This window comes from Sprattus sprattus (assembly GCF_963457725.1).
Source record: "Sprattus sprattus genome assembly, chromosome: 16".
In the NCBI taxonomy this organism is placed as follows: Eukaryota; Metazoa; Chordata; class Actinopteri; order Clupeiformes; family Clupeidae; genus Sprattus; species Sprattus sprattus.
The window spans coordinates 26,106,583-26,132,812 of NC_137914.1; the positions used below are offsets into that span (position 1 = coordinate 26,106,583).

At 40.8% G+C, this 26,230-nt stretch overlaps 3 protein-coding genes across 4 annotated transcripts; all 3 read right to left on the reverse strand.

Annotated features, from left to right (window-relative positions):
* Window positions 1–4,677: 4,677 nt before the first annotated feature.
* Window positions 4,678–6,476, reverse strand: dnajc5aa (DnaJ (Hsp40) homolog, subfamily C, member 5aa; the record flags this gene model as incomplete). Its single annotated transcript, XM_080854349.1, has 4 exons — window positions 4,678–4,803; window positions 4,906–5,077; window positions 5,638–5,851; window positions 6,367–6,476. The coding sequence occupies 4 exons, from the start codon at window positions 6,474–6,476 to the stop codon at window positions 4,694–4,696; spliced, it is 606 nt and encodes a 201-aa protein (XP_080710475.1). The 3' UTR covers window positions 4,678–4,693.
* A 7,261-nt stretch (window positions 6,477–13,737) lies between these two features.
* On the reverse strand, window positions 13,738–17,940 carry LOC308377060 (voltage-gated purine nucleotide uniporter SLC17A9-like; the record flags this gene model as incomplete). Its single annotated transcript, XM_080853608.1, has 10 exons — window positions 13,738–13,875; window positions 14,397–14,431; window positions 14,524–14,611; window positions 14,737–14,833; window positions 14,956–15,052; window positions 15,363–15,484; window positions 16,289–16,388; window positions 16,572–16,711; window positions 16,951–17,148; window positions 17,849–17,940. 10 exons carry the CDS (start codon window positions 17,938–17,940, stop codon window positions 13,738–13,740), a joined length of 1,107 nt encoding a protein of 368 aa, XP_080709734.1.
* Window positions 17,941–18,283: 343 nt separating this feature from the next.
* On the reverse strand, window positions 18,284–26,019 carry LOC308377681 (glucose-induced degradation protein 8-B homolog). Of its 2 annotated transcripts, none has more exons than XM_080854415.1 (5): window positions 25,974–26,019; window positions 25,015–25,142; window positions 24,585–24,781; window positions 22,129–22,326; window positions 18,284–19,497 (listed from the first exon to the last, which is right to left on the reverse strand). In XM_080854415.1, exons 2-5 carry the CDS (start codon window positions 25,133–25,135, stop codon window positions 19,324–19,326), a joined length of 690 nt encoding a protein of 229 aa, XP_080710541.1. In that variant the 5' UTR covers window positions 25,136–25,142; window positions 25,974–26,019; the 3' UTR covers window positions 18,284–19,323. The 2 variants fall into 2 exon arrangements, with proteins under 2 accessions (XP_080710541.1, XP_080710540.1); XM_080854414.1 differs by having other exon boundaries at window positions 24,585–24,808.
* Window positions 26,020–26,230: the final 211 nt, after the last annotated feature.

Below are 26,230 nucleotides of genomic sequence, written 5' to 3' on the forward strand. Positions count from 1 at the left end.
CCAGCACGGAAAGGAAGCTGTCAAATTTGACATGATCATTTTCTAGCTGGTCAGTCAGCTATGAACTGAACTGAAATATGATCGAATAATACCATAAAGGGTTAATGTTCAAAATACAAAAACAAAATGATATATGACGTCAAGACATTCCCCAGTCAATAATTATGCTTCATTGTTTGTTTAAAAACACTCTTGGTTCAGTGAAGCATCCAATCCCATTTCTCTTGTGTTGCATTTGTGATGTCTAAATCTGACACATTGACAGACTTGGTAACATGACATGTCCCAGAGATGCTCAGGGGTTCATATGGGATTTAGATATAACACTGTGACCCAATACTATAAAGCTATACCCACCACATCAAAGACACACCATCCTGAGCTTGTGTTGAAGGCATTTGTACTATCTCCTCGTTTGGTAAGTGTATGAAGCTGCTGAACTTTGTCAATACCTTAATGATTCAACAAAACTGTATTTATTCATCAGTCAAGAACCATATTTAGGTGTCGGTTTTGTTATGTACTATATGGAGTATGGAGTTACCTGAAACTTGTAGACATTGCAATATAGACATGGTTTCAGGTGTTCTTAATGGTTGATTGTTTTCATTGTTCCTTTAAACAGCTGGTTTGTGGCAGACATGAGAAGGGCCATCACCTCTCTGCTTGTGTATGGCATGCTTCTCAATGCCTACTTGCCATGGAGTTATTGCCACCCAGTGGACATCTTCAGTCCCCGCAGTAGGAGACTTCCCCCTGCAATGTGCCCTGGCAGCCATCAAGGCTGTGAACTGCAGGGAGAAACCGCAGTGCCCTTCCCCAGACTATCTGAAGATAATCTGGGTTTCACTGGTGAGCTTCCACTGCTGCCAACTGACACTAGCCCAAGAAGGGAAGATCCAGGTATGCAGAATTTTTTTGTTGAGCCAAAGCAAGAGGGAAATGCAGATTCACGGCTGAGGAGGATTGCCCCAGCTGGAAAACCAACCTCCCTGGATTTGACATTCCATCTCCTGAGAGAGCTGATGGAAACGTCAAGATCAGAGAAGATGTCCCAGCAGGCGCAAATGAACAAAAAACTACTGCAGACACTTGGTAAATAAATCTTAAGAGGGTTGATAGTGATTAAAAAAATGATTTGTAGATACTGTAGCTGTACTACTGTTATGGCTTATTACACTGTAATGCTAACTCAGCTATATGAAATATTAAAAAAATTCAAATGGACACTAATTGTATTATTGTAGTGTGAAAGTGGTGTCTTATTCTTAAATCATGATGATATGAAAAAATGTAAATGTCTTGGGAGTAATAAAGTTCTCCATCCAGTGGGTACCCTGTCTGATTGAGACAAGCCATTCATATAATAGCACTTTAGCAACACCTGTGATTATTAAAATAAATCATGACATAGCGTTTTTAAATGTTCAGAAACATTTATTTTACAACAGCAAATCAGATAAATGTTTTTTTTCTCTTCCAGACATACAATTACCATGCTACAACATAAAGGTCTGTTATTATACTTCATATTTCAGTGTATGTACATGAGACCTTAACCATTAAACCATGGGTAGCATAGCTTCATAGCCACATCCAAATTACATACAATTTGAAGCTAGGACAGTTCATCAGACAAAATAAGATAATAAAATAAAAAACGCATCAACTCACCATATCACTATTATTACACTAAGCACTGTCATTGTTTCGTAGAGTCTTTTTTTTCTAAGAATCTGTTTCCTGATCTTTTTGTCAAGTACAATAGATTTATTTTTTACACATTGCATTAAACTCAAAACGTTGCATTTTTCCAACATATCGATAAAGAAGCTTTAGTAGCTGTCAGATGTTCGGGAGGGGAAGTGTGGAAATGCAATGCTTGGGACCACAGGGGCCGAAACGACCACTGAGAGCAACTAAAGAAGAGAGAAGGCAAGGAGGCAGAAGAGGAATGCTCACAAACTCATTGTAAACAGTTCAAACTCACGATATTGGCATTTCACAACCAACAAAAAGAAGAGTACTTATGGCTGAATGGTTTTTGTGGTCATTTACAATAATGTCCAAAGACAGGACGCAGTTAGGAAGAGAAATAAACAATAAATAATAAAAAAAGAGCAGAATCCTGCTTATGGCGACTATCATTTCATAAAAGAACTGCATCATAACTTCTGAGAGTGATATTACAACGTAAAGATGACGTGAGAAACAAATGACAGAGAAAAAAATGGCTTGCGTTTAGCTCAGTGTTTATATAATAATGAGATCAATATTTTATTGATAATGAATTACATATCCATAGTGGTTAATGCTCACTGTGGTCACCTGTGAGCTGATTATGAGGAAGCTGTCACTTTGTACTCAATAGCGTATTAGGGACCTTCCCCATGGTATGTAGGAATTCCACCTCACAAACATAAAAACACCAACAACAGTACACCCTATAAATTCTCATGATTATAAAACAAAAAAATTATAACATACAATATGAAAAGCAGACAAATAAAATAGGGCTTTTGGTGAATGAATAGGTTTGACGACTCAAAATATTTGTCACTATGTAAGATGATACCCAGAAAGGGGTCCTTGGCTGCAGACATTTAAAATCAGATATTTTTTTTTAGATCATTGCAATGAAATGCTTTCGACACAAGAGGAAGTGATAAGAATGTACTTTGTATGTTACATAATGACTTCAATGAAATCCGTGCCCAATTTCAACACATGGAACTATAAATGTGTGTTGGGAGAGGGCCCTAGTAATGACACTGCATAATTGTACAGCCATTTTGAGTTTCAGTGCTACTGTTTGGACGTCACTTTAGATATCAGGAGGTTGTGAATATCCTCACCTTCCTGTTCAGTAAATCTTCTAATAATCAGTTCACATATTTCCACCAATCCAAGTACGACGGTTACTTAAATATCACCACAATGATCACAGAATGAGTACACCAACAGTGCAAAACCACAGGTGAATGTCATCTCCAACTAATAATGGAACCTTGACTTGTTCTTGACCAGATCAACTATTCCTATAAAACCGATGCACACTTTACAGCATGAAATGCGAACGCTCTCAATCCTGAGAGGAATTGTTCCAATTAGGAGCATCCTCATATCTTAAACTTTTAAGTTTAGACACTGGTGGCAATTGATTTCAAATGCATGAAAAACCAGGATGCTATCTGGTACACAACCCCTCTCACATGCAGAGAATTCCATTCTGCTGAAAGATTCTGTCAAGTAGATGTCAAGGCTTCAATCGACCAGAAGGGTGTGGCACTCGTAAGGACAAACAACCACAACCACAAGAAACAAAATTCACTCATAAATATGAACTAAAAAAGTCAAAATTATCAAAATATACATATACTATACAGACACATCCTGCGTGTGTGTATATTTATACATGTTATATTTTTTTGTATTATTTTCTAATGCATAATCCTCAGCACTCAATAGGGAGATGTAGAGGGGGGGGGGGGGGGGGGGGGGGAATGACAAACACACACGGTTATCCGCCGGCTTAACAGACAAATAGAGCTAACGTGAATGGAACGAGGAGCCAGAATCAGGTCAGACCAGTCGACAACTCCGAATCAAAACAACACGACATAAATTCATGCCCACCTAAACCTGTCAAACAGCATTACTGCAACATGTTCTCCAATGTTCTACGATGTCCTTATTCATATGAGTTGAAGAGTTAATTCAGAAAAACAAACAAAGACAACATGACGATATGACCCGTTAGTTGGCTAAAGCTCTGTAAAGATCCACCGGTCACACTCTGCAATAAGGTTTTTGTGTTAATAATAGCCGCCCTAAGGTGTCTCTGGTGTTAGTGTAAGTATTACAATGTAAAAATATGACAGAATGAATGAGGAAAGTTAAGGGCTGCTTGAAATACTTCAAACAGAGCTGGGAAACCCAGTTTATAATAATAAGTGTCTAAGACTGGCTCCCGCCGGATAAAAATGAGAACTCTTGACAAGCAGTGTTTTGGCATTAATTGGCATAAGCTGTGCATTCTGATATGTGTATGTATGTGTGTGTTAAGTGGTTTTGTTCCTAGAAAACCCTGGGGCGTGTGTGGCAACAGATGGCATGCCGCTTTGGGCAAAAACAAACAAACACAAAAACAAAACAATACGACCAGTTACCTCTCTGATCCAAAGCTGCCCTGAGCCAAACACCTCACTCACAACTACGTCCAGCAGACACAGCCTGGTGCATTGCCTACTGTGACACAACATGAATGAATGAATGAATGAACATACACCTTAATAAACACCTATGACTAGAAAAAACATACATGAGAAAACCCCTACCTAATGAGCAAACAGTACATGCTAGACGACACCAGGATTAGAAAGGGATTGTGGGAGGGCAAATTCAGAATCCAAAGGCCAAAAAGAGGTGACAGCAAACAATAGGAGCCAAACATCATTTCTTCCCTTATTGAGCTACACTGACGAGGGTATGTGCCACTCTGGAACAGATGGAAGTGGTGACAGATTGGCGGGACTGGGGTGGAGCAGGGGTAGGGTTTGGGGGATGTCTTAAAAGTTCAGCTTGTGCACCACCATTGAAGGCGCGTTCGATGTTGTCATCCTTCCTCTAGCTCATCACTCAGGTGGAGGAGGAAGGAGGGGGGATCACGGTGGAGGCTGGAGATGGAGCGGTGTTAGTTAAAACCGGTGTCGGTCCGGTAGGTGGATTGGTGGCCGTCGGACGTCAGCTGGGTGGTCTCTGTGGCCGAGGAAGGCTGCAACACTATGGGCTCACCGCCATTCTCTGTTAGGAAGGAAAGCACACACAGTGGTTAACCCAATCAGCACATCCCAAGCATGGCGCATGGCCAATCACGTGCTTCATTGCTAGCAAGTCTTGTCTTACCTCTCTCATCTGATTGCAGCTGAGCCTCCAGGTCTTCAGGAGAGACATAGAACTCTGGGTCCTGGCCCTCAGGGGGCCGGGGTTTACACTTGCCACAGCAGCAGTTACAGCAGCAGCACAGGCAGCAGCAGAAGTAGCAGCCTGTGGCCACTCCACAGAGCACAAACAAGGCCTGTAGGGGACGCCAGAGAGAGAGGGAACCCAAAAGCAGGGAATAGAAAAAGGAGTGGAGATTAAAAGTAAGCATTTTGAAGGCAAAGTGCCTAAAGGTATAGTATGTAGGATTTAGTGGCATCTAGCTGTGAGGCTGCAGATTGCTCTATCCAAACATGTAAGAGAAGCTAAGGTGACCGCCAGGTGCAATAAAAATGCAAAAGGCCCTCTCCAGTGCCAGTGTTTAGGTTTGTCCTTTCTGGGCTACTGTAGAAACTATATACATAGGAGGGGCTCATTCCAAGCTTACGAAAACACAATGATTTATAGTTACAGGTCATTATACAATAATTAAAACATAATTATGAATACTATATTCCATTTTTGTTAAAACAAAAATCAACATCATAGAGAAAATTCAATCCGATACCGATACAATCCGATACTAATAAATGAAATTCTGCCACACAAAAAAAAACAAAAAAAACAGACACCCCCTTAAACAAAACCCCATCAGGCCATGCCACAGATGTGGGCTCTCTAAAGTGGCCCTTTCTTCTGGCCAAACAGTGGCCTTACCTTGGCCCACCAGCTGGACAGGACGAAGTACGTGTTGACGTTCTCCTCACCGAACTGCTCGGCCACGTAGAGCCCAAGAGAGCCGTACTTATCGTATATGTTGCGCTTGGTGCCATCGACCAGGATGGCATGAGCGCTGTTGATCTCCTTAAACTTATCTGATGCCTCTGGGTTGTCTGGGTTCTTGTCGGGATGGTATTTCAGCGCCAGCTTCCTGCAAGAGGACGAATCAAGTGATGGGATGGTTTGTTTGTTTGTTCTCTGAATCACACTGTCATTCTTCAGAGAAATACAGTAGTTGTTATTGTTTAAAAGCTTTGGCCATAGTCAGCCTAACTATTTATTTTAACTATTTTAACTAATACGTCAAGCTTGATCAAATGCCTCTTGACTCAATTTATCCAGTTTGACTTTGGATAGAAGAGGCTCTGTCTGGTCTTGCAAGCAGGATTAACGAGTTAGTGGTTTCAAAAGCCATACAATCCACATCCACAGTACATTTACTTGCCACTCAGAACTAAGAAATGACAGGAATGTCTGCATTCGATGTATGCACAGTAGGTTGCATAACAGTATATGCAAAGCAAGTGTATGCAAAGATTATTTATATAGTGTTTACAATCAAACCTTGAGCTTTTTAAATGAACAAAAGTCTATAGCATGTTGGTCAGCATAGGAATGTACCTGAATGGTCAAGGTGACCATACTTCATTAGAAATACAAACTGACCTATAAGACTTCTTGATGTCATCGGGTGTAGCCAACTTGTCGACGCCCAGTATGTGGTAAAGTGTCTCTCCAGAGGTGGAGAGGGAACGCTGCCGCTGCTGTTCAGCCATGATGAGAACCTACCTCCTCAACAATCTATAGGAAACCAGGAACACGCACACAAACACACACACACACACACAGAGGAGCATACTTAGTACTGACAGTGATGACCAACACTATGCCACTGCAATCAAAGGTGACACAAAAAGAGAGGAGATTATCTATAGGGACAACAGAAACATGCCTACAACAGAAAAAAACTTCCAGCTTCCCCTTGAGCTCAGAATGTACAATACTTCACAAGATCCAACCAAACCACACAATCTGAATCCAGCAGGGCCAGACCAAGAAAAGTACACACTAAATATTTACAAGGGGAAAACAACCCGAGCACAGCAAACACGCACACAGAAACAAGTGTACATTCAACACTGAACACTGAAAACAGAAAACAAATACTGTCCCTCGTATAAAGCAACACTATGCAGTCCACAAACATTAGAGCAACCTAGTATATGAACCTACTACAATATTGCTTACATCATGGTCTACAAATCAACTGAGATAAATGATTAGTTCTTACTCAGTGAAAGGAATGCCTTCTCTGAAACTAATCCCTAAAATGCACACACACACTTCAAACTCACTCATCATCTGAGGCCTACAGCCTATCCAACATCAGTGTGTTACTGACAGCCAAAGACAAATTAAAAGATTATGCTCATGGCGTAAGTCTGGACTGCAACGGGGGCAGGTCAACCCAAAAACACCACATACCCCCACCACACACACACACACACACACACACACACACACACACACACACACACACACACAACCTTCTAACGGCTGTTTGTTTGCACGTCCGAGCGAGCCTGTCACCGGCCCTCCACCCAAACAAAGAGCTAGAGATTTATACAGGCTAATCCAGCCCGGCCGCCCTCCTCTTAGCTCCCTGTCTTCTGATACGGACAGAAGGATGTGCAGGCTGCTGGAGGGGAGATTGCTCTGGTTCTGGCTTCTTTTGTCACACTGCTGTTCTTCACATATTAAGATGAGATCCTTCATTTTTGGCAGTTTCTTGCTCAAGATCCTAAATCAATACTTGTATAAGCCAAATATACATGGAGAATTTAAAAGGCAACAACACTGCCCCGACCAGAATTGTAATGGCTATAGTATATCATAGTACAATCTAAATAGTATTTTTTTCCCACTTATAACAGCTAATAAATCTAATATACCTACGTTGCTAATTTAGCTAAAGGTCTATAGTAACAACCATGTCAACAATTCTTCTCATTAATTACAAATGTATCACTGATTAATATGACTCCCACATATCAGTCAGTATGACTCCCACATGTCCCTATCTCGTGACCTAACATGACATCCCAGATACACTCATTTGCATAAAAAATGAGTGCAAATCACTGCTGGTCCACTTGGCAGGCTCAAGGTGGGGGCTTCCCTCTGTGACTCAAGAGAATCCACAGCATTAGAATCAGAAGGAGTTTCTAATGTGCTACTATGGGCGGTACGGTAGCATGTGCCATTCCATACATGTCCAGCCCCTCTCTCTGTGTTCCGCACTCTGTTGCCTCCTAGGCTACCCCTGCTGCCACTCCTCCACCTTCTCGCTCCACTGTATTTCTCAATTCAAAAATCGGAAAGTATTACTGATCAGCTAGTATACCTTTGTGATAGATGATACCTTGTTTGCTTTATGTGTAAAGACTGAAATCTGACCACAATGTTGAAGCTGTAATTCCTCACTCATGTGTGTATTTTTATGCTTGGCTGAAGTGGGATGACAAAAACAACATGAAGGATGGGCCACTTCCAGCCAGTCCAGATGGTTGACAAAGACCCTACTGACCAGACAGAGCATGAACCGCAGCACACACACATAAACACTGTATGTTTCTCCTCACTGAGGAAGTGCTCTGCTATTTCCAAGATGTCGTGCAGTGATGCTGCACTTTAGTTTCCATGGAAACGCTCTACAGCCTATTCTGTGGCAGTGAGAGTTTACTAATAACGTGTCAGGACATATTTTAAACTTGGCTTATAAGCCCAATAATAGTATCCATCTGAAAATAAGCTTATATAAACCAGAACAGCTTTAGCAAGTCTGCCTCTTACACACAGTCTTTATAGCCGTACAAAAAGTCTATGAACAACGGAAATTATGTCATTCAAATGATCAAATTACGTTATTCAAATGAGATCCCCCATTAATTTATCCATCAGCTGTTATTCAAAACTCGAACCGGCATTAACTGAGCTGACCACTAAATATAGGTGTGAACGTGTGAGTGAACCGTGTCACCCAGCGACCCACATCCTTCCCCTTAGACTCCAGGTCTTGTGCCTGCCTACATGCAGGATTTCCCCTGCCATCAGCACGCAGCAACAGGATAGTAGTCCCATAATAGATCATTGACTCTGAGTTCATAGGAGTGAGTGCAGAAGTCCCTCCTCTCTCCTGCTCTGCACGGGACAGAACGATATTTCTGTTCTGAAAAGATCTTTGAATATAGGTTACCACATACCAGCTATGAATATGCATGACACATATCCCTGGGTTGCTTAATATTTTAGGTGGGCCAAAGAACTGTTGTTTCAGGTGACAGTGACAGCATGATGTCAGTGCAGTTTTCTCTTTTCTTTGTTGTGAGACTAAGTGTGTATCTTGAGAATGTCCATCAGTAAAATCTTCTGCAACTTATGATTCCATTTTATAGAAAAGTAAATTAAACTAATGGCCTTACTGGCTCAGCTGAGGGGACACAGCATTGTCTAGCTTTCTCTTAACTCTCCTGGAAAAGAAATGATGACCAGCGTGCCAACATTTCACAAAAATCTTGGATTAGAAATGGCAGAAAGCAGAGTTCAATTTGTTTCCTTAAACCCTGAATGGACACTACAGCAAGCACCTGCATCAGGAAAAGAACGCCATTTCAGCTAATCAGCAAATGGAACGCACTGATCAATCAATAATCAATTACGTAAAGAGGCACATCAAGACAGTCAATTAAAGTTGAAATATATCACTGAGATATACCAAAGAACACACAACATAACAAAACAGAACAGAACAGCCATTTGATACATAGCTTAGCTGGTAAAGACATCTCTTCAGAGGTACATTCATTTTTGAAGACTGATGCAATTGTTTGCTTTAGACTACATTAAATCTATATTCTAGCACGTCAAAATATTGCACTCAATTTATAAATATATAAAAGACTAAAGAATCTGTAGGCTACCTCATAATTAAATTACATGTAGACTCCTAAATTAAGAAACCTAAGGGGAAGTGTATTCTTATTATTATAACAGAATGAGCAGAGGCAAAACAAGAACCTTAGACCCTATCATTGCTACCTGGCAATGAAATTATGCTGACATCATAATTACCCTACATTTCATCACATGTGCTTCCCATGATTAATCTGTGACTCACCTGGTCTGAGCAGTGTGAAATAAATTAAAACCAAGAAACAAACTCTATCCACGGTTAAAGATGGATGGATGGTTATGATTTTATTTTTTGTGGCTAAATAATGTGTTTTAGTGAAGATATCCTTTAGAAAGAGAGTACGTATGTGCGTGCTTGCTTTAAAACATAATTTACAGTTACGAAATTGTTGCGATTTGCTCATTTTTTAAATGGTTGCCACGTCTTATGTTAGACAGTTCGACAGTTAGATCTACCATTTCTAAGTCAGCTCAGCTGACATTGATATGTCGTGTTCTTTGTCATTTAAACAGACAATGGCATAATACTCGTTTCATCGGGAACTGTTCATTCAGCACCATAGTCGTGTCTTGACCGGCCGCTGAGTCCTTACATCCCGTAGAGCTGCTCACACAGCCACGTCCGTCTACGGTAGGCTATCTGAGATGCCTAGTAGATCTGAGAGCAGAACGTTAGAATCTGTTAAATAAACTGTTCAATAGGCCACCCATGAAGACCTATCTGAAAACGCAGTTTGCCATACACACACTGACGTCAGTATTTGAAGTGCAATAAAGCTACGATGTAAATGGGGGGGTGCGGTGCGCAAGTCATGCACTGAAATGTCGAACACAAATTACGCCCGCTCTTTGCCTTTTACTCTATGACTGCCCTTTGGCTTGGAAAGGGTATGATTGCATCCAACATGCAGCAACATTGTACAGCATCCACTCAGCCTAGCTCAACTAGTCTTAGGCTGGTACAGATTGGCCTGCATCCACATCACAGCATCCAACATGACAGTGATGGTCACCGAATAGATGCATCGCACTGAAGGATGACCAAAAAAGGCGTAAGATGCCAGAAAAAAACGCAGTCGTACAGCAACACATTTGTGCAAGGAACACAGTATTTTTTTAAATTCAAGAATTTCGTTTAAGGAAAAACACTGAAAATACGCGAACTGCCAGGTAATTCACTGACATCAGACGTATCTTAAGACATGAAAAACCTCTGCTAGCGTTGCATCAATGCCAACTGATTGAGTATAATGCAGAATGTGCCAGTAATCCAGAATGGAATGTGCTCAACCGATAGGCCCATCTCCGTTTCACGACAATATAGCATCGTTTAAAAGGGTTGGATTTCCAGAAGCTAATCTTTAGCCAGCTACTGCATCACCAAGGAGCGCAATAGAAAACCCCTAAGCATCCATATTGGTTAGCCTGCTAATGTTAGCTTGATACAGAAGGCTGGTTTGGATAAATCAGCATAAAATCTCAAGAGACGAAAAATATTGAAGGAAATTCTTCGTAAACCCTAGGAAAATGTGTTCCTTACCGTTTTGTCGGGCGTGATAAATCTGAGTCGAATTTATATTTCAGTGCCTTTTGGCTTAGTGATAGGCTATGAGAAACTACAGCTGCATCACAGTATTCGCATACACGTCCAAGGCAAGCAGCTGCAGTAACAAAATCCTGACCCCTCCTTCCCTACACCCGCGTATAGCGTGCTCGTTCACAGCACTGGGGGTCTCCTGTGTGCGCGCTACCTGTGGTGGTGGTGGTCTCCTCCATCCCAATCAGTTACAGGAATCCCGTAGTCATAATGAGACATTCTCTTTCCTTGAGTGCTCTCTTTCCTCTTTCCTTACCGCGGTGAGTGACACTTAGCAGAAATGACCATATACAAATGATGATCGGACTAAAATGCAGGAAATATACATTAATTATGTGAGCGTAAAGCAGAGGGTGCGGTGATGTTATAGTCTGTAGCCATGGCCTTACATCTCTTGGTATTGTTTTAAAGAATGTAACATTTGTATTAGTGTGAAGCAGTGCATGTATTCACCATCTCAGTAAACCAAACAGAACCAACAGATAAATCCTTGCAATTATCTTCCCACCTCTGCTTAGAGAGGGATATTTTATGCAATGGCCTATGAAATATCTAAGCAACAGAGGTATCTTCGAGGTATAGCCAAGTTAGGGGTAAGGGGAGTTGTCAGGTTTATTTACAATTATTTATTATTACATTTTGAAATTACATTTGTAATTCCATTATCACATTTACAACCAACACGCACACACACACACACACACACACACACACACACACACACACACACACACACACACACACACACACACAGTTGCTCAGTTCATTCACTCACTTGTATTACACCACCACAACACATACAAAAACTGACAGATATCTTACCTGCTACCTACTACATACAAAGATTCATAGATATCTTACAATATTTTAGTAAATTGCAGCCTTATTGTATATTTCTGACCTGACCTCTGGCATTATCTTTTCTATAGTTAGATAATACTTCATCAGAACAAGACATCCCACCCAACGGGGCACCTTGCAATGCAATACACAGTATTCCAACTGCTGGTACTATATTGTACTGTATATCACTGACCCCCCTGTTTTTGTATAATTATGCACATTTGTGTATGTTACTGTTTTTACTCTTCCTTTATTAACTTGAGAATGGCCCTCTTAAGATATTAACATTTTTAAAAGACAGAAAAAGCTTTAAGAGCTGATAGTAGCCCATAAGCATGTGTATGCATTGCCTATGAAAATGGAGCTCTCCCTCATCTGATAAAAGGGTGAAATAACGTACTTGCACTTTTGCAGACTTTAACAGAAGTCAATATGTTGTATAGGGTATGTTTTTTCAAGATATGTCACATAGAATAGCTTTTGCCAGTGATGTCCATATTGTAACAAATGAGTCCAAAAAACGATACATCTTTCAATAATACATCTCAATTCAAACAACACATACATATTCTCTTAAAAATGTATCACATTGCACAGTGTTAAATGATCTTACCATGTACCATAACCTTTATGTTATAGACACGGGTTTGGCAGTAATGCTTCCCATCCAAGTAAGGGGCTCATAGCTGCATGCTACTGAGCCTGGAGTCCAATAAGTCCAGGCGACGGGCCTCTCCAAACAGCAGGAACATTGTGAGGCCCATTAAATTGACCAAAGTCAGAAGGGAAAACACAGTGGCCCAGGACTGTGTGTGTTCTATGAGGTATCCAGAGAAGTACACCAGCAGTAGGCCTACAGCACACACCAGTGAGAAGGACACATGAATGACACATGAATGACGCATGAAGGACACATCAAATTGGATATTCAGTACACCAGAGCACCTAGTAGAAGTACATTTCTACTGGACCAAAGGAATACATCAGGGCGAGTCCTAACATTAAGCATGAAATGCATAAACTACAGTAAGCTCTCAGAGAGACATCTAAAGCATTTTGAACTAGACAACAACACCAGAATTCAAAATAATGATATACTGTGATGTTTTGACATCAGTAACCAGTTCTGTACTATTGGTTCTGTGCTCTGTTTTGAGTTTTACCTGAGAAAGCGCCACAGGTGTTCATAATACCTGTGCAAAAAAGATGAATGAATTCCAATTTAATTATTAGGTAAATAATGTTATACTCTCAAAAGAATATAAATAACATAAAACATGTAGCTTATAGTATCAGCCAAAGACAGACATTATTAAAACATTAAAAAAAGAATGATTTTAAACATCCTCAGTGAATCAGGCTAAACTGTGTGCAACTAAAAGGATGGAAGACTAACCAAACAAAGCTCCCGCACAGGAGGGGGCCAGGTCATGCACGTTCACAGTCACTCCACTGCAAAAGGCCAAGCACAACAACCAGTTGAAGATGAACTATTGCTCATGCACCTTTCACTTATGTCTAGTTGGTGTCCAAAACAGTGTACTTAAAATACAATTCATATTTATGTAACAGTCTCAAAAAGACAGTTTTGTGAGTATGTCGAGGCACTAAACATATCTTGATTGTTATATAAGGATTTGTTCTTGCCTGCTATTGAATGTGCTCAGGCCAACGACTGCAGAGACAAGGGCAACAGCCGAACTGAAGGAGGGGCTTCTGCACAGCATCAGCAGAAATACACCGCTTATCCCCATGGAACAAAACTGAACAAGCCCCAGGAAACCTTGATTCTTTCTCGATACTTAATACACTCAGGCATCACATTTAATGAATGAATTTTAATGAATCACACCTGCACAGACACACACACACACACACACACACACATACACACAATATGCATGTGCATATGTACACGCACACACACAAAAGCAATCCATATCCATATGTTTATAAAAACGTATTATATTTGCCAGCCATTCATTAAACCATCATAGGTGAATTTCTGAGTGATTAACAGTGACTCTGCATTGGTATGTGAACACAGATCTTTGATTGGCTATGAAATAGTTTCCTCAGGAATGCACCACAAACGTTAATTACGAAGAGGCTGAAGACGAGCCACAGCTTGTTGTAAATCTTTGTAGCATCAAGACCATCATAGCAGAATCTTGACAGATGTACAGGGCACACTACATATTTCTACTTAGAACCTTTAAATGCACTAAATGTTTGATTTAGAACACCTCAATTTTAAGTATCATTATGATCCTATAAAACATACCTGCATCATCTTCCTGACAGTAGTTGTGCTGTACCCTACAAAACATAAAAGATTATGAGGCCACATAGCCAAAGTATTTGTGCATGATGGAGTTATTCAGAAGCCATGGACGAATCTCATAGTTTACCTTTTTTGATGAGGTAACTCGATAAACTGCCTCCAGTCAGAGACGAAACAATGGCAACAAACCAGGGAACCACGTTAAACACCCAGCCCTGCCGCCAGAATTGCAAATCATTTGAGGAGGTGAAAGCCAATAGCATGGAGGCTTTTGTTAAAGACTTTATTTGCATATGAACACATGATTACAGAGGCATGGCAATATTAGCGACAAACCAACCTGAGCATGAGGGTAGGTTTCTTTGAAGAAGGTTGGGAGCCAGGATATAAGGGTGTAAGAGCTTCCACTGAAGCATATGTGTGCAAAAACCATGGACCTGATGTGGGAAGGTAGGAGGAAGAATAGGATGCTGGATGTATGGACAGATGGCAGACAAACAAACAGGGGATGCAGACAGAAAAGAATGACATGAAACACAATGTCTAGCATTTTACTCACAGCACTGCTGGCTCTGTGCAGAGTTTTAGCCAAAATGAGGCTGATTGCTGTTGGCTCAGTTTGGGCGCATGGCTAGATGGCATTTCTGGCATTATGGCTGGGATTGAAATTTCAAGCACACACAACAGACATACACACAAATATGTTCAGCATATACATAATTAGTTCTATATAATGGGTTCCATATCACATCTACATTCTACAGCATTCATAGCTACTTTCAAAAGAAATAGATTATGGTACTCCAAATCATATTTCAAGACATATTTGCAATCTCTAACCGTTGATTTACACCAGATTCTGCCATCTGACCAATTACATTACTTAAAATGTGATATTTAATAAGCGAGACATTATGCCATTTCTAAACACAGGAACAGAATGTGCACCTTGCAGTTTAAATCTACCTTTCAAGAGGTACTTCACACTGAAGACCCACAGGAAGGAGAAGAACCCAACTATCACAAACACAGGCTCCCAGCTATACAACTCCAGAATCACAGAACCCGCTCCACCTACAGCCAGTAATCTGACAGCAGACACAGAACCAGAGAGAAAGAGATTGGAGATTGGAAACTGGTATTTGGTATGAGTATTTTGAAAAACACAAGCCATACATCCTAATGTGTTATAAGTGTTCTTTGTCTATCTGTGATTTGATTCTTGTCCTCTGTGCAAACACTTTAAGAGGAACATAATTAATTACTGCATTCTATAAAATGCAGCAGTATGCAAGTTTTTTTTAAACCATTTTTTGAGGTAGGCTATGCTTTTATATTATACCGTTGTGTTTAGCATCCTCAAATTCATTTTCACAGTATAATGTAATACAATGGATAGGTAAACACACACACTAGCCTAACTATGTGGTTTTGCGATCCACATCCAAAACAAAAGCTTTTACAGCAAAACATTTCCACATATACTGTCAAAACACAAGGTGGCTGGTTTCAGCAGTGCCAACTGTGCGGTTGATGTTGTTTGCAAAGTGTGTTGACTTAAAAAAATGTTTACTACAGTGCAGTCCCTACACTTCTGTAATTTATTCAGTTTCTAGTACAGCCATGTCAACTGACTAAATGTATCAAAATAAGAGCAGTATATCATTTTTTTCATTCAATACTATGGTTATGGTACATTATTTATGTTATCTGAATATAGACTTTTGCGATGAAAACACCTTCTTTGGGTATCTCTCTAAAATTCATGGCAATGCCAAACTCCAGATGGATCAGATCTGTGATGGTGAAGCAGCAGAACATCTAAAGATGTCAATCGTGGGGGCAATCTGAGTGACTGGTTTTAGGGTGTGAAGTATGTAAGTGTCTCTCACCCCAAGTGGGAACCGCAGCCCATAACACTCATCATAAAGCCCCTCTCTCCCTCTTCCACTCGCTGAGCACAGACACTGGCCAGACATGGGTAGTGAACGCCTGTGCAGGAGATAGAAACACCATAAGCTAAGATTCATTCTTCATGGCATTGAGACAATTTTATTGTTTTGGCACTATATAAATAAAATTGAATGTCATTCAAAGTTGTCAGTTACATAACCACTTCAGAATGTATCATTATAGTAACAATTCTCCTCAACCCTCTTGTGTAAAATCCTTTACCTTGAAAAATTCCCATGAGGAATCTGGCTATTGTCATGGTGACGAGGGGGCTGACATTCAGGCGTACTAAAACTGGTGTAGCAGCTGTGATAAAAGCCCAAGCTGTGGTGGACAACAGCAGAACTCTCTCTCCACCAATCCTGCCAAAGCATGAGTTTCTCATTAGTTTGAATGTGATAGGTGTGTAGAAGATGAGGCCCAACAAAAAAAAACTTTGCATATGAAAATATTTTCTCTGTAGAGGCATCAATATGGTTTAAAACAGCAATGAGCTTGTACCCAGGTGTAAAAATAAATACCCTTGAGTCTGTGTTCTGTTACCCTTTCAAGATAAGGCACAATCAAATGCCTTTATTTTTCCCTTCAACAGGATACCCACCTGTCACTGGCATGGCCTCCAAGGACCTGGGTGAAGCAGTAGCCCCAGAAGAAACCACTCATCACTACACCCGACTCTGTCTTGCTCCAACTGAACTGTGTGGCCATGGTGACTGCACAAACTGGCATTGCCATCCTGGCGCAGTACAGCAAGCAGGTGACTAGTAGAAGCATTGTGGTCCATGTTCGAGCAAGTGATCTAGAATATTCCAGAAATAAGTATGTATTGGGTGACTTAAGTGCTACTTGACTGTTGATTTCACATAAGCCTACTTCAGACAGACCGAAAGAAAATATGATTACAATCCAATGGTGCAAGAGGATTCTGCTTTTTTTGTACACAAATAAATCAGTTATGTTTAATATCTGAAAAGGCCGAAGCGCACGAAGGACCGGTTGGGATAAACAACACACAAGTGAACAAATGGTATTTCTGCTCAACTCTAAGGGATTTCCAATGCAGCTGTGAAAAATACCGCTGCAAAACCAGTTAATCTGCTATTAGAGTTCAAAGATAAAGTAATGTAGCAGTATGCTACAGAGTAACATCAATGAAACTAAAATTGGGGAATGCTGTGGGGAAAAAAACACTGCAAGACCAGTTCTTCCTGCTATTAGAGTTCACTGACAAAGTCATTTAGCAGTAGGCTACAGAGTAACGTCAATGAAACTGATATTTATAAGTTACGGATATCCGTGTCAAGAGTGCATTAGCTAGTTTTCATTATCCCCATTTCCTGTTAACCTATCATTGTGAGACGAAAAGTAGCCTATCAATTAATTCGAAATTTCAGTGCATTATGTCCTGCACCCCAGGTAGACATGCACAGGTAGCATTAATAGTCTACAATAAAAAGCAACGTGTTTGGAAAACAGTCTTATCATTGTATTCATCTTACCTGGGCCATGGTTGACTTTTGGTTTCCTCATTCTTCGTTACATTAACATCTAGAACGCTATCACTCCTCAGGAGCAGCTCACAGGACAGCATAGCAGCACTACTGTCCCAGCGCCTTTCCGTGGGAGGCGTCGACTAGTTTCGTGTGCGTTTCATTAACTCTTCTAACTATGAAGGTTTCATCATGGTATCATCATGAGCAGGCGTCTGCTTGTCAGGCAGCCAGATATAACCTATGTGTAGTAGGCGTGATTCATGCAAATTGACCCGGGGTGTTTAAAGATGGATGTATTAGCCAAATGTTGTTTACTTTTGTTTTAACATCCGTGAACTTGTAATTGGGGTCCTGTTTCAAGACCCCGATCCTCTCAATACGGAATACACTTTCTCGATCCCTGAAGGCAGCCATATAAACAAATCAAGCAAATCGAATTAGAAGAGCACTTGTTTAAATGTTTTTTAATACTCTATATCTGTAAATATTTCTCAAAAACGTTTCAAAATATGGGCTTTGCTTGTGTGGTTTGAATGTATGCATGAACAAATTACTACAATGCAATGGCAGCGAACATGACAAAGGCATAGCAGCTGGTTTAAAAGTGGAAAAAAAAAATCAATCAGTTACAAATTACAAAGCATTTACAAGGCATTACTGGCTCGTAGTAAATAAGGAAAAATGTAATCACCACGTTTATGAATAGAAAAATTGGGATTAACACGTCTGTAAGACCTTTTACCTTTCAGTACTTCCAGATAACTTATAACACCAGACACACAGTAAATCTACACAAGAGCATCATACCTGTTAAGAGATGAGACAAAACAGTGAACAAAACCAGTCGTACCACTACAGAGACAAAACGCCCAGATGACAAGTCTGACTAAATTCCATTGAATGAGTTTCAAGTCAGACGTGAAATACATCAGTTCAGCTGTATCTTACAAGCAAGACAAGCAAGCTCAACCCCGCCAGTTCACAGTTGAAGAATCATGTTTTTTTCTTTAAAAATACAAAACAAACATTAAAGTAATGGACTTAACTAAAAAAGAAAACATAAAAAACAGGCAAATTTACCTCGCTGTCCATTACAAAGAAGCCTAATTTAGGCATAAGAGCTCACACTGTATGTACAAATGATCCTCCTGCACACTCGATGCAAAGCAGTGGCTTAAACTGTAAAAATGAACATGACGCTCAAACATAAAACAGTGGTTAATACTGTTAAGTTAACCCAGTGCCAATTAAAACACCTCTGACGTTGTGTACATGTTTTAGTATTATTTCTGTAGTGATGATTAGTCTTGAAATAGAACCATATACAGTTTGCACCTTTGATTATGTAAATTATCTCAAAAGCATCAACAAAGTGTATATATTTATACATACAGTCTTATAATATATAATATATAGTCCAGTCCATGACTGTTCATAAATAAAAAGAGAAATGAGGGTAGGTGTCCATTTTGTTTTTCATTCTACTTGGGATCTTCAATTGTGCCCTTGCTCAGGTCTGTCATTTTGGGGTATCTCACTTTCTTTTGATCCAGTTCGTTCTGTGCCCAAAGCAACAGCTTAAGCAGCTTTGCTAGTTTTGGTGTCGATTCTCGGTTTTCATAATCCAGTACCGCCTGGTTTACCTCACTCCATACCTGTGGAGAAGATCATGAAATAAATATTCAATATTTTGCTAAATTAACACGGAAAATGAATCAGTATTAATTAACACACATCACAGAGTGATGTTTGCCTTTTGGCACCTTTGCTGGATGGAAATTGAATCTGTCAAAATGATTACACACTTGAAAGACCCTGTGCATCACTCATAATCACAATAGATCACAAATGTACATTCAAAATTATATTCTCAGATTCATTTTCAAGATAAAATAATAAAAGAGATAGTGATAGTGAGAAAGATAGTGAGATGACCCTCAGTATGTTCATAATGGTTTGGGGCAATTTCATTTTACTTACATAAGGATAGGACTGTAGCTAATGAGTGTCAGTTTTAATGTAAGTTTTATTCAAAGTAATCAGGGCCCATATGCCCAAAGCACCTTAAGGCTAAAAGTGCCCCCCAACTTGCTGATTTAGGAGAGAAAATCTTTAGGACAGAAACTTAGTGGCAAGATAAAATGCTTTGTGAATATGGGCCCAGGTGAGATAAGCCACACCATGAGCCACAACATACCTTTGTCTTGCCCCCCATAATAAACCTAACCGGTTTGTGTGACACAACCGAGACGTCTTGTATGTGGAGACATACAGGCAATCAACCTGTTTCTGATGTGGACTAAGCTCATAGCAACACAAGGCAACCAATCAGTAAATGCAAAAGTCTTTGTTACTTCCAAGAGCAGAGATATGGGACCTTGTTTGGCGGTAAAAACGTCTGGTGGAAACAAGCTACTCTATCTGGTTGGAAGCCTGCAAAAGTTCTCAAGGAATGTATGGACCATAATCCTTTCGTGCATCAACATAATATAGCTTGCAACCTTCCATATCTTCTACATTCCCTATTAGTGTCGGCTACCGATCACTACTGCCCTTGCCTTTTATGCATTAGGTTTTATCCCCGTCTATGGGATATCCAATATTGTAAGTATATCTGCACAATAACCAGTCACACAGGCCTAATATTACACAAATGAACAGCTTATGTCCACTCTCTCCTGTTGATTATTCTCAGCTAAACAGGCTTTCCCTCACCTGTTCAGTTCTGCTGGGGTTCTGGATGCACTGACTGCACCAAATAGCCTAGTTTGTTCCCAGAATAATTCCAAGTAAAATAGCCATGTAAAGGAGATCATTTCAACCCAGTTGAACATTGAATACCATAGTTACCGGAACCTAATGTGCTGTTGCAGTAGCCTAAAAGCTTAAGATTTTTTTTGCATCACCACATGATGTTTCAATGAATTAAACTGTTTGATACAAGAGAAGAAGCACTACACTTTATTCCTTGTAAACTGTCCAGAACCAATGGCGATATTGCCATCCTCTTACATTGTGACGTAAAGTGTGTAGTTTTAAGTGGCATCTAGTGGTGAAGTTGCCAAATTGCAACAAGCTGAATCCCCTTTACAAATGCTCAGCGAGTACCTACAGTAGCCGTCAAATGCCATAACAACATAAATATCCTTGAGCTAGTGTTTTGGTTTGTCCATCCTGGGCTACTGTAGACATGTGGTAGTGCAACATGGTAGACTCCATGGAAGAGGACCCGCTCCTTATATATGTACATTCTAAACGATTCATAGTTACAGGTGATTATACTAATTAAATCATAATAATGAATACTATAAAATCTATAAAATCTACACACTGTACCTTGAAAGGGATTGCTTGACAAGGCTATTGGTTGGCTTTTACCAAACCTTTCACTGATTAACTTTAGCCTGGCTTTGCCCACTTATACCTTTGTAACTTGCAACAGTGTGCAAGAACTGTCATTTCCCCACCGCCGTTCCTGCCGCCAAACTAGGACCCTTAGTCAGGAAGTGGCAAAGTTAGTTCTCTCCACTCCAGAGAAATTCCAATCTAGCATGTTGATGGAACCGAATATTGCTATTTTCCTGTTCTAATTGGTTTACATATTAATTCTTGTGTGAGCATAGAAATGCTCATATGGGGGACTGATGTAACCAAATATTGCTATTCTCCTGTTGTTACAGATATGAACTAAGTACTAACATCATTTTGTATCATCTGACTGTCTTTGCCTGAGAACTGACCCATTAACATCAACAACCCCCCCCCCCCCCCCCCCTCCTCCTTATACCTTTGTCCTCTGTTCTCACCCACCCTCAGAGGACCCGCTTCCCCACATGTGAACCACCACCCAACTACCTATAGGGTGTGGTCTTTATACCACCCCCCTGTAATCTACCTGACTGAATGGTATAAATGCAACACCTTCTGTCAGCAGGCCATTCTCTGAGCAATACACTTAGAGGGTGTCTCCACACTGAAATAAGCTCCAGAAATCCTGACTACGTCTTGAGGTCGGTTCTTCAAGTTTGGCGTGCTCATTGTTTTACAGGTTATGCTGACAAGACTTTAGTCCATCTATAAATTATACTATTCAATACGCAAGTACCCTTGAACAACCCAAGCCTTACACACCATGCATCTTCTGACCTAAGTCCATCTTTCCCCTTCTACTACAGCATATAAACCAAAGTTTCAGGAGCTCCAGGGACCATCTGATCTCAGACTGCTCAATGCTTCCATAACCTTATGGCCTCTGATGAGGACCAACACTTCAAACTTTCTCTCACCTTCTGTCGCTGCATCATGTTGAGCAGATCTCCGAAGGGCGACTCCTCTGGGTTGTCGAACGCCAGCAGGGCCAGCGTGCGCTCCATCTCTGTCAGGCACTCACGGCTCTCCTCCCCCTGCTCCGCCAGCTGTGTCTGGGCAAACTCCAGAGCAGCCTCTGTCTCCCGCAGCCTGATCAGCTCGATAAGGTGCTGCTGCTGCAGAGTCAAGGAGCCGTGGACGTTCAAGTGGTGGAGAAGGGAGGGGAGAAGGATTGTAGGTTTGCATGGGGGAGATAGAGAATAAAGTCAGAATGGGAGAAAGTAGTAAGTGCAGAGGAAAAGGCGGCGGAGGTAAAATGTTAAAAGATGGGAATAAAAGTAGAAAAATAAGAGTAAAATTAAATGGTGAAAGAGTAAGAAAATAAAACAACAGTTTAGAATTTCAAATAGCAACTGTGTCTGAATTCAAAGTACAATGTCCACAAATTCATCATAAGAACCACGGATATACCCAATTTGTCTAATACCCTTGTTTAAAGATGCTTTACACACATACAGTCAAGCTCGAAAGTATGCACACCCCTTTCACCTCTGCCACGTTTTATTACCTTACAGACTTATACGTCAATAGGTTGAGTGATTTGTTTGCCTCAAACATCTATACAAAATGGCCAACAATGACGAAGTGAAAACAGGTTTTTAGAAAATATGCCATTTTAATTTACTGTTATTTAGGCGTTAAGTATCTGTACACACCCTTAGCCTAGTACATGGTTGCTGCACCATTGGCAGCGGTGACAGCTTTAAGGCTTTATGGGAAAGAAGCTACAAGCTTTGCACACTTGTTTCTGGACATTTTTGCCCATTCCTCTTGGCATGTCCTTGCAAGCTCTGTCAGGTTGGATGGGGAGCGTCGGTACACAGCCATTTTCAGCTCTTTACACCAATTTTCGATTGGATTCAGGTCTTGGCTCTGGCTGGGCCACTCAAGGACATGCACACTCTCTCAGAAGCCACTTCTTTGTTCGCTTGGCTGTGTGCTTTGGGGTTGTTGTCATGTTGGGATGGTCTATGACGTGGCGCCGCAGCAAGTGGCAGCCTGTTCTAGCAGCTCTCCGTTTTTCTACCTCTTTCCCCCTTTTTCCGCGACTTTACGCGAGATGTTTCTACTTTTCTTAGTTGTTTGTATTGGGATAGTGCGCTGGCTCGTGGTCTTGCTGGCCAGTTGTACATGATTTTTGAGACCAGCCGGAGCAACGAACACGGCCGGCATTTGATAACGGAATTGGTTGTCATGGCAATTAGTGGTCTACCTCATTAATTTCAATTTCAGTTTTATAGGCAGAATATGTGTGCAGGGGGTCCCTGGGACAAAACCAGTTGAAAACCCCTGCCCTAACAGGATTAATAAAAGTTTATCTTATCTTATTAGCCAGGTGATGGGCGGTGTCTGGATTCCTCCTGACATGACGCTTGGTATTCAGGCCAAAAAGTTCAATTCTTGTTTGATCAGACCAGAGAATCTTGTTTTCCATGGTTTGAGAGTCCTATAGGTGCCTTTTGGCAAACTCCAAGCAGGCTGTGGTGTGCCTTTTACTAAGGATGGGCTTCCGTCTGGCCACTTCCATAAAGGCCTGATTGGTGGAATGTTGCCTGGATGGTTGATCTTCTGAAAGGTTCTCCTATCTCCTCAAGGATAGGCTGGAGCTCTGTCAGAGTGACCCTTGGGTTCCTGATCACCTCCTTGGCCAAGGCCGTCTTTCCCGATTGCTCAGTTTGACTGGGCAGCCAGGTCTAGGAAGATTCTTGGTGGTTCCAAACGTATTCCATAAATGAATGATGGTGGCCACTGTTCTCTTTGTGACCTGTAAAGCTGGAGAGATTTTTTCGTACCCTTCTCTAGATCTATGCCTTGACACAATCCTGTTTCTGAGGTCTGCCGATAATTTCTTTGACTCCATGGCTTGGAGTTTGTTCTGACATGCAAGGTCCACTGTGGGACCTTATATTGGCAGGTATTGGCAATTCCCTATCATGTCCAATCAATTGAATGTATCACAGGTGGACTCCAATTAAGTTGTAGAAACATCTCAAGCAGTATCAGTGGAAACAAAATGCACCTCAGCTCACTTTTGGGTGTCATATCAAAGGGTGTGCACACTTGTTTATATTTAGATTTTTAATAAATTAGCACAAATGTCTAAAAACCTGTTTTCACTTTGTCATTATGGGCTATTTTGTGTAGAATTTTGAGACAAAAAATGTACTCAATATATTGTAGAATATATCTGTAACGTAATAAAACGTGGAGAAGGTGAAAGGGGTGTGCAGACTTTCCGGCGTGATTGTATGTATGCAAACTAGCACACACTAACATACACACCTTTTCCAGGACGTTGGTCCTATTCATATAGATGGATGTACATGGCAAGTAGGACTAATCTATCTTTAGATTCTGTGGGAAAGATGGTTACCTGCAGATGAAAATACAGGTACCGGTTGGTGTCCAGGAGCTCTGGGTGAAGGCTATTGATGAGAGCGATTGCTTCCTGGATCTGACCTTTTAAAATCATCTCACGGATCTTTATTCGTTCATCCAAGGAGTCCAAATCCACACTTGGCTCAATACCTGACTCCATCCGGAACTTCTCTGCAGCCTCTTTAAAACCCTCTGTGGATAGATGTAATTTATAATATTCTTTATTTCCATTTTTCCTTGAAGCCCTGGTTCTTATTGGTTTTATCAGACATGTCACTTTCACCACTACAAAATAAACAAAAACACTAAGGAATCTGCTGAATAACGCTAAAGGGCTAGTTTCAAGTTTAAGATGTAACTAGGCTACAGGGCAAAGAAAAAAGTGACCAGAGTATGACGACAGAATGTTGAGAGAGATGACGCACCTGTAACCAAGTAGTTCATGATCAGTCGGTTCATATCGGCTCGCTGGATGTGCACGTTGTTCAGTTTGTCCATCCACTCATCTTTTGAGATATCCTCAGGTTTTTCTGCGTAACTCATCATGAACAGGCTGCAAAACGTGTAACGTCAATCTTAGTTAAACATGTATTGACTTCACTCATGGTGCGCACTCCCTCAAAGAGAAACCATATCGCTATCCGTGTCTATCCTATCCGAGTCTATCCATTCCTGACGGCAGTGTACAAAAGGACAACACACTACATTTGAACAGAGGATGCCTCGGTTTGGTGACCCAATGAATCTTTCCAGCGAGGTGGCTATTACCGTTCAAACCTAACGAGAGAGCATTACTGTGGCTTATCTCAAAACAAGCTAGCAGTGAAATGGTTTGCTCTCATGGCAGGAACAGGCAGTAATCGTTACTGGAAGGGGCCAGTAAAGACACAAATTATACCAAAAGTTCCCAAGTTAACATCGCTTTAGTTAGCTAACTAGCTAGCTTTAACTGCATCCTAACCCAACTACAAACGGTAAGGTAGGTTTACCGGCTGATGTGTTCTAGGTTGCCATGTCCATTCCATACTTTTAACAATCATTGAAACGAATTGCAATTTGCCTTAATTCAGAACAGAATTGTTTATTGTAATAAGGATATACCTGTCAACAGTTTAGGCGCCTTTTAATTTAAAAGTACGACTAGCTAACGTTGCTGAAGGCTGCGACCATTTAGGTGCCAGCTATTCAACAAATTGAGGCCTCCATACTGAGCAAAACATTGAAGCCTGAAGTTGCTCCTTTATGAGCCGCATATTGACGCTTCAAAACTGATAACGAAGTTAATCAAAAATGTTTGGGTCAATGCACATACCACATTTTAAATTAGCACATCATATACATTCCTTTTAGTGACAAACAGCCACATGTAACAGTTATACCATACCTGATTTTATTAATTCTTGGATGCAGCAAGGAATTTGGGCCGCTAGTGAGATCACGCGATGACTAGCTGTCTGGTAATGGTGACCGAGATTTCAGTAGGGCTCAGTGATTGGTCAGAAGAGTGACATCATCGTTGCTGTGGTAAAACTAATGTTCTCAATGTTCATGTGGGTCAAAGCTGCGCACAAAAAGCGCTGGCTAGGTCCATCACTCGCGAAAATGCGCACTAATATGGGCTAATGCCCTTTTATTTTTCTA

Bases quoted from the DNA above. Each gene is read 5' to 3' on its own strand.
- LOC308377681 (XM_080854414.1), bottom strand. From the start codon at position 25,135: ATGATGAGTTACGCAGAAAAACCTGAGGATATCTCAAAAGATGAGTGG. The intron at 24,809-25,014 runs GTGCGTCATCTC...ATGGAAATAAAG, and splicing joins CATGAACTACTTGGTTACAG to AATATTATAAATTACATCTA. The intron at 19,498-22,128 runs GTGAGAGAAAGT...TCTTCTCCACAG, and splicing joins ACATGATGCAGCGACAGAAG to GTATGGAGTGAGGTAAACCA.